Genomic DNA, 9,364 nt, shown 5'->3' on the forward strand with positions numbered 1-9,364 from the left:
TAAAACCACTTTGAGATACCACCTTACACCAGTTAGAATGGCAAAAATTGACAAGTCTAATTGAATTTAAATTAAAAACAAGGATGGTTTATAAAAAAACTCACAGAAAATATAAATATTGTTTTTGATATTTTTTGTAATTTTAAATTTTTTATTATGTTCAGTTAGCGACTGTATAGTACACCATTTGTTTTTGATGTGTTCAGTGATTCACTAGTCGCCTATAACACCCAGTTGCCTCTGTTATTTTTTAGTGCCCTGGCCCCAGCACAGAGCCTAATGAAAAAATGCCTCCTCAATAACATTGAATGAATGAAATTCAGGATCTCCAGGGAGCATTATAAAAGTTTTGAAACTTACATTATGAAGTATCTCTATCCTCCTCATTCCAAATCAAAACTCCACCCTGGTGCCTTGTGGCAATTTTTTCTCTAGTGGATCACAGATTGTAAAGATCAAAGCTGATCACCAGTTAGTCTGAGAACTGAGTACCAGCAGGGGAAGAAAGGAGAATCCATGGGTAAAGATGAGAATGGTTGTCATTTTATTGCCCTGGGTGCATCTTGACTTCCTTTCTCATCCTACCCAGAATGCTGACATTTAAAACCACAGCTCAACTCATCATCTTGGGCTGCACATGGTGCCTGGGCATCCTGCAGGTGGGTCCAGCTGCCCATGTCATGGCTTACCTCTTCACCATCATCAACAGCCTGCAAGGCTTCTTCATCTTCTTGGTGTATTGCCTCCTCAGCCAGCAGGTACCATTGCCCATTCCCACCCAAGATTCCTCCCATCCTTACTCTCCTCAGGGAGCTCACCCAAGCATGCTTTGCCTCTGCAGGTCCGGGAACAATACAAGAAATGGTTCAAAGGGATCAGGAATAGAAGAGCCGCGTCTGAGAAATACACACTGTCCAGCAAGGTCATGTCTGATTCTTCCAGACCCAGCATGGTAAGGTCAAGCATTGCTCCTAGAGCACTTCACTAAGTGATCTGTTTTAGTATATGCTTGTCACACTGAACAAGTTTAGTGTGTAGAAGATGATGCCCTGGGGTGGCTCACACTTGGTTTGCTTTTTACTCTTTATCTATTAATTTAATGTTAGTAATTTAGCTGTTAATTAATTATTAACTTTTGGACTGCTCTGTGAAGACAGTGCTTTCACTTGATCTTTGGATCCCATCATCTGTGTCTTCTCAATTATCTTTAATTATTAGCAATGGCCTTTTTTTTAAAGGGTTGTTTAAGAATATATTTTGCAACTCTGAAAAACAATCTGAGGGGTTTGAAGTGGCGGGGGGCGGGGTGGGAGGTCGGGATACCAGGTGGTGGGTATTATAGAGGGCACAGATTGCATGGAGCACTGGGTGTGGTGAAAAAATAACGAATACTGTTATGCTGAACATAAAAAATAAAATAAAATAAAATAACTCATATGTTAAAAAAAAAAAGAATATATTTTGCAGGTGCCTGGGTGGCTCAGTGTGTTAAAGCCTCTGCCTTCGGCTCAGGTCATGATCCCAGGGTCCTGGGATCGAGCCCTACTTTGGGCTCTCTGCTCAGTGGGGAGCCTGCTTCCTCCTCTCTCTCTGCCTGCCTTTCTGCCTACTTGTGATCTCTCTGTCAAATAAATAAATAAAGTATTAAAAATATATTTTCCTCCTTAGGGAACTGTGTTCATCTTACCTCTTACACATCAACACTCTCATGAAACACCTGCTATTTGGCAGGCATGGCTACTAAGTAAATAAGAATCAGTGATCTGAAGTGGCAATGCACATTCAACTCAGGCTACAGTATCCTATCCTTTTCTGGTACACCCATCTATATCTCATAGTCACTGAGAGCAAGTCTCAGAAAGGCAATCATGGGGGCGGTTGATGTACATATTTAGAAATTAAACAGAAGTGTTAGCCAGCGTTTTGGACTTTGTTATAAGAATGCCTGATATTTACAGCATCCTCCAGCCACTGGGAAACCAGGAAGGAAAAGCAGTAATGACATGGGAAAATTTGTGGGGATGGTTATATGGAACCACACTTACTGGCTCAAATTGAACCAAGTTCTTTACCTGTGGTTTCTCACCTCTTCCATTTTCTGTTAAAGACTCCCCTGAGTCTCCCTTCCCATCTAAAGGAGCCTATTCTGCTGCCAGAAAGTCCTCCTGCATGACTTTGTTCACCCAAACTCCATTAGCACTGGTTCTGCCACTGAATCTTCTGTGTTCTCCCCCTTTCTGAACAAATGTTCTCATCACCTGTTTCACAGAGAAAATAGGAGTCTTTATGATGACACCTTGTGAACTATATGCCATTGACCATACCAGCTTGCATCCTGTCCACATTCCTAGATCATTACTGCAAGTTTTTATGTTCCTCTAGGAAGAGTGCTTCCACCTGCTCTTTGGATCCCATCCTTCACACCTTATACGTACGTATAACTTATACGTATCTTTAAGTTATTGTTCCCATATTTTCCTGTCTCTCTCCTTCCCTCTGGCACCATCTCAATAGTATTCCTTCTATAATCCTGGAAACATGTTTAGTTGTCTTCTATCTTAAAAACACATACTACTTGCCTCCCCTTTAGCTACCAGCCAAGAATTGATTTTTCTGTCTCCATTTCCTTGCATAAAACTTACTCCCTCTTCCCCAAACCCTTACAAATACGGTTTCTTCCCCCATTATGCCACACAAACAAACATCTCTTAGACCTACAGTGATCTCCATGTCCCTAAAAGTTTTCTCAGCAACTTTTGACATCCTTTATCACAAAACACTTCATCCTTATGCCGTGTAGGTTCTACTCACACACCCTTCCACATCATTCTTCCATTCTCTCTAACTTTCTTTTCTTTGTTTCCTTTATAATTCCATTGAATGGATCAGCTCCAGAACAACTTCAGTCATCATTGAATTCTTTCATCCTAGACAATAGCATCTATTTTTTAGATTAGACACTGGGGAGGGTATGTGCTTTGGTGAGTGCTGTGAAGTGTGTAAACCTGGTGATTCACAGACCTGTATCCCTGGGGATAAAAATATATGTTTATAAAAAATAAAAAAAATAATAGATTAGTTATAAATAAACACAAATGACAGCCATGTATATTTCTCTAGCTCTGATCTCTGAGATCTAGAGTATTTCCAGGTTCTTATTTCTTATGTCTTAAAGACACCTGAGCCTCCCAGTAGAAGACTTGCAATCTCTACCCCAGTTTAATTATTTCTCATGATGTCTTTCTCTCTCTTGATGGTCCTCTATCATCCTGTGACACTAATCATATCATAAAAGTTACTCTCAATAATGATTTTATTTCCTACCACACCCTATCCATTATCCATTCCTTATCATTTTTATTTTCTCTATATGTCTTCAGTCTGTCCTGCTGACTCAGTCTTCATCACCCCTCCTTAGAAGGCTGCCATCTTTATTTGGCTGAGCAACTGCTGTATCCTAAATGACCACGCCTTTCTACTCTTGCCAGCTTCTCATGCATACGTTACTCACAATTCAGAGGGAACTTTTCAAAACACAAATAAAATAAAGTCACTCCCTTTTTAAAAAAAAATATTTGTTCAGTTAGCCACTCTATAGTACATCATTAGTTTTTGATATAGAGTTCAATGATTCATTAGTTGTACATAACACCCAGTGCTCATCACAATATATGCCTTCCTTAATACCTGTCACCCTGCATGCTCAGAGTGGAGTCTGCTTGAGTTTCTCTCTCCTCTCCCTCTTCCCCCTTATTGCACTCTCTCTCTAAAACTAGTTTATCTTTGCTGATAACAACATTAGGGTTCACGTGCCCCTTCTTTTCACTACATCTGTATTTTTGAGGCAAATACCTAGTATTGTAATTTCTAGCTTGTACAGCAGCTCTATTTTTAATGTCTTGAAGAACCTCCATACTGTTTCCCAGAGTTATATGCAACTAATGAATTGTTGAACAATACATCAAAAACTAATATACCATTTGCTGGCTGATTAAACATAATAAAAAATAAATAAGTAAACCTTTTTAAAAAAGCATAAACATTTATCTTACAGATCTAGAAGTTTGGAGTTTCAAATGGGTCTTATGGGAATAAAATCAAGGGATCAGCAGAGTTCAGTTCCTTCTGGAGACTTTAGGAGAGATTTTTAAAAATTAAATTAAAAATTTTTATTAATTTATTTATTTTCAGAAAAATGGTATTCATTATTTTTTCACCACACCCAGTGCTCCATGCAATCCGTGCCCTCTATAATGCCCACCACCTGGTACCCCAACCTCCCACCCCCCCGCAACTTCAAACCCCTCAGATGTTTTTCAGAGTCCATAGTCTCTCATGATTCACCTCCCCTTCCAATTTACCCCAACTCCCTTCTGCTCTCTAACACCCCTTGTCCTCCATGGTATTTGTTATGCTCCATAAATAAGTGAAACCATATGATAACTGACTCTCTCTGCTTGACTTATTTCACTCAGCATAATCTCTTCCAGTCCCATTCTAGGAGAGTTTTTAATTTCTCACCTTTTCCAGCACCTAGAGTCTGCCTGCTTTCCTTAAATCATGTCCCCTTGCTCACTGCAGTATCTTCAAATGTCTCTCACTCTCATTCTCTTTCCTTTGCTTTTGTCAGTTGTATCTCCTTTCCTGACTTTGACTCTCTTTCCCTTAAAAAGACCTTAGTCATTGTACTGCCTCACTTCCCATCTGAGATACTTAATTTTATCTCAAAGTCCATTTTTTTCCATGCAGAGTGACATGTTCACAGGATCCAGAGATGAGAATGTGGGCATCTTTAGGAGAATCATTACTCTTTCTACTGTACATAGTTTTGGTTTGCCTATTGTAGAACTACTAATATCTGTCTGGTATTATTGTGTTTGAGTAAATATCAACCCCCCTCTCTTGAGATGATCTTCACAGTGGAGAAAGAGAATTTCTGTGAGAAAAATAGCAGCAGATAGCCAATGAAGGTGTCTAAAATGCAAGTCATCTGATCAGCTGTTTCTACTGTCTATGAGCAAATGACCAAGCAAATCCATTCCTTAGTATAGTTGTATTTTCTCCTGTCTTGTAAAATTTGGTTCCTCTGGTGTTTAAAGATATAGGAGTATCTCTTACTCATCCTGGCATGTCTTCTCTGGCTTCCTGAAGACTTGTTCAAGAAAAACACAATAGTTCCTCTTACATTCAGTTCTGAGTAATTTCACATAGAATCATTTTTATAAACTTATTGTGTAGAGATAAGCATGTGAAGTTGTCTAACTCAAACACCAGAAATAACACTAAGCTTTCTATAGACCCAGGAACAAATAACTCATATTGGGGAATGGAAAGGACAAGGGGGGGGGAGGAGAATTAGTTTTTTTTCCTTTACATTTTAGGTAATGACAACATGTAACATTTCCAATCTTGTGTTAATTTCCCACCTACCCTCTTTCATTTCTCTACACATAAAGCAGCATTTCACAAACCTTGAAGCAGAGGGATCAGGACATACATCTTGAAAGAGACAGATAATTTTTTTTCTTTAGCACATTTCATTGTTCTTATCTTCTGTAACTTGGGGGTTAGGATTTGTAGGGAGATGAGGCTTCTGGGGAAGACCAGGGTCTTCCCAAATGTGATATGGTATGGCCTTTGATCTTCCTCTGACATATTCACCTGGCAAGGAAATTTTTTGATTGAAGGCCTCATTAAATTTCTTATTTATTTTTTCAGAGGAAACTTTAAAAAATTTATTTATTTAAAGGGAGAGAGTGAACATGAGTGGGAGGGGCAGAGGGAGAGGGAGAGAGAATCTCAAGCAAACTCTGCAATTAGCATGAGACCCAACGTTGGGCTCATTTGTACACACCTCCTCATGACCTGAGCTGAAACCAAGGGTCAGACATGTAACTGACTGAACCACCCAGATGTCCCAAAGGAATCTTTAGAATTATCTTTGTGTAGTCTTTTATAACATTTCTAAATATTATTTTTTCTAGGATAATTAAAAAATGTCTTGAGTTATATCCACTTATCCCATGGAAAATTGCAACTGTTATTCTCTGAGCCACTGAGAGGATAAACAAGGCTTTGTTGTCTGTGTTTCAAGAAATTCACCATGTCAACAATGTGAAAGAAGTCAACAATGTTTGAGATCAAGATCTGCATAATCTGGAATTTTTCTGTGTCCTTCTTTGCGCTCAGAAAACTTTCAATATATAAAGGGCCATATGTGGCCCAATTTCTTGATCACTTTGGGTTACATCCTTTTCTGAAACCTCTCCTTCCTACAAAGACTTTTCCAGATGCTGAACATCTAAGTGCTGGAATACTTAACTCAGCATGTTTTCCTACCAAAAAACACCCATAGGAATGGAAAATTTCATACCATAGTATGGATTTTGAAATTTCGTCTTTTGTGTTTAATCACTCATTCAAAGATATTGATTTCTCGCTTGGTCTAAGGGAGAGACCAAAAGAGACTCAGGTTTTGCCTTCATGGAGATTTCAGGGGAGAAATAAAGTGATTTTTGCAGCTAGAGTTGACTCCCAAGTGGAAAGATTCCTATAAATCAGAATTCTATTACTGGACAATTGAAGTATAATCCGTTTTACAGACGCCATCTAGTTTCATCCTTACATGATGATACAAATAGTTTGAAAACTGAGATCATGATATGTATGTTTTAGTCTTTGTGGGCCAGTGTATTAGTCAGGGTTGTCCAGAGAAATAGAACCAACAGGACACACACACACACACCTTTTTTAAAAAAAATTAATTTATTTTCAGCATAACAGTATTCATTATTTTTGCACCACACCCAGTGCTCCATGCAATCCGTGCCCTCTATAATACCCACCACCTGGTACCCCAACCTCCCACCCCTTCAAAACCCTCAGATTGTTTTTCAGAGTCCATAGTCTCTCATGGTTCACCTCCCCTTCCAATTTCCCCCAACTCCCTTCTCCTCTCTATCTCCTCATGTCCTCCATGCTATTTGTTATGCTCCACAAATAAGTGAAACCATATAATAATTGACTCTCTCTGCTTGACTTATTTCACTCAGCATAATCTCTCCCAGTCCCATCCATGTTGCTACAAAAGTTGGGTATTCATCCTTTCTGATGGAGGCATAATACTCCATAGTGTATATGGACCACATCTTCCTTATCCATTCATCCGTTGAAGGGCATCATGGTTCTTTCCACTGTTTGGCGACCATGGCCATTGCTGCTATGAACATTGAGGTACAGATGGTCCTTCTTTTCACGACATCTGTATCTTTGGGGTAAATACCCAGGAGTGCAATGGCAGGGTCATAGGGAAGTTCTGTTTTTAATTTCTTGAGGAATCTCCACACTGTTCTCCAAAGTGGCTGCACCAACCTGCATTCCCACCAACAGTGGAAGAGGGTTACCCTCTCTCCACATCCCCTCCAACACATGTTGTTTCCTGTCTTGCTAATTTTGGCCATTCTAACTGGTGTCAGGTAATATCTCAATGTGGTTTTAATTTGAATCTCCCTGATGGCTCGTGATGATGAACATTTTTTCATGTGTCTGATAGCCATTTGTATGTCTTCATTGGAGAAGTGTCTGTTCATATCTTCTGCCCATTTTTTGATATGATTGTCTGTTTCATTATAGATCCTGGATATCAACCTTTTGTCTGTACTGTCATTTGCAAATATCTTCTCCCATTCCGTGGGTTGCCTCTTTGTTTTCTTAACTGTTTCCTTTGCTGTGCAGAAGCTTTTGATTTTGATGAAGTCCCAAAAGTTCATCTTCGCTTTTGTTTCCTTTGCCTTTGGAGACATATCTTGAAAGAAGTTGCTGTAGCTGATATCGAAGAGATTACTGCCTATGTTCTCCTCTAGGATTCTGATGGATTTCTGTCTCACGTTGAGGTCTTTTATCCATTTTGAGTTTATCTTTGTGTACGGTGTAAGAGAATGGTCGAATTTCATTCTACATATAGCTGTCCAGTTTTCCCAGCACCATTTATTGATTTCCCTTATGTGTGGAGTTGGTTTGATTTGTTGTGGATTCTCCAGTTCTTTAAAGTGTAGAGACAGCTGCTGTGTTCTGGATTTTTCAATTTTTTTTTTGAGAGAGGCTTGAATAGCTATTATTTCCCCCTTAGGACGGCCTTTGCTGTGTCCCATAGGTTTTCGACTGAAGTGTCTTCATTCTCATTGGTTTCCATGAATTGTTTCAGTTCTTTGATCTATTGGTTTCCATGAATTGTTTCAGTTATTCTTTGATCTCCTGGTTGATCCAAGCATTCTTAAGCAAGGTGGTCTTTAGCTTCCAGGTGTTTGAGTTCTTTCCGAACTTTTCCTTGTGATTGAGCTCCAGTTTTAAAGCATTGTGATCTGAGAATCTGCAGGGAATCATCTCAGTCTTTTGGTATTGGTTGAGTCCTGATTTGTGACCCAGTATGTGGTCTATTCTGGAGAAGGTTCCATGTGTACTTGAGAAGAATGAGTATTCTGTTGTTTTAGGGTGGAATGTTCTGTATATATCTATGAGGTCCATCTGGTCCAATGTTTCATTCAATGCTCTTGTTTCTTTATTAATTTTCTGCTTCGATGATCTATTTCTTAGAGAGGCGTGTTAAGATCTCCTACTATTAATGTATTCATATCAATATGACTCTTTATCTTGATTAACAGTTTTCTTATGTAATTGGCTGCTCCCATATTGGGGGCATAGATATTTACAATTATTAGATCATCTTGGTGGATAGTCCCTTTAAGGATTATGTAGTGTCCTTCTTTATCTCTGACTACAGTCTTTAGTTTAAAATCTAATTTATCTGATATGAGAATCACTACCCCAGCCTTCTTTTGAGGCTCATTGGCATGAAAGATGCTTCTCCATCCCTCCCTTCACTTTCAGTCTGGGTATATCTTTAGATTCAAAATGGATCTCTTGTAGACAACATATGGATGGGTCCTATCGTTTTATCCAATCTGCAACCCTGTGCCATTTTATGGACACATTTAGGCCATTCACATTGAGAGTGATTATTGATAGATACGTTTTTATTGACATCGTGTTACCTTTCAAGTCTTTTCTTTCTGTATATTGTCTCTTTATTTCTGTTCAATGCTATTCTTAGCATTTTTCCTCTTTTATAGAACCCCCCCCCCCTTAATATTTCCTGCAGTGTTGGCTTGGTGGTTGCGTAGTCTTTTAAGCCTTGCTGGTCTTGGAAACTCTTTATCTCTCCATCCATTTTGAATGTCAGTCTTTCTGGATAAAGTATTCTTGGCTGCATGTTCTTCTCCTTTAATGCCCTGAATATATCTTGCCAGCCCTTCCTGGCTTGCCAGGTCTCTGTGAACAGGTCTGACGTTATTCTGACGGGCTTTCC

The 9,364-nt window shown here is 39.1% G+C and overlaps 1 protein-coding gene across 5 annotated transcripts in view; it reads left to right on the forward strand.

Moving 5' to 3' along the window:
* The window catches only part of LOC131823652 (adhesion G protein-coupled receptor E2-like), a 51,266-nt gene extending 44,742 nt beyond the window's left edge, over positions 1-6,524 (forward strand). For all 5 annotated transcript variants that reach the window (XM_059160246.1, XM_059160249.1, XM_059160245.1 and 2 more), the window contains 3 exons: positions 590-758; positions 842-952; positions 5,985-6,524. In XM_059160246.1, the coding sequence (XP_059016229.1) occupies positions 590-758; positions 842-952; positions 5,985-5,993 (289 nt within the window). In that variant the 3' untranslated portion in view covers positions 5,994-6,524. The remainder of the gene's footprint in view (positions 1-589; positions 759-841; positions 953-5,984) is intronic.
* Positions 6,525-9,364: the final 2,840 nt, after the last annotated feature.

This window comes from Mustela lutreola, chromosome 2, assembly GCF_030435805.1.
Source record: "Mustela lutreola isolate mMusLut2 chromosome 2, mMusLut2.pri, whole genome shotgun sequence".
Taxonomy (NCBI): Eukaryota; Metazoa; Chordata; class Mammalia; order Carnivora; family Mustelidae; genus Mustela; species Mustela lutreola.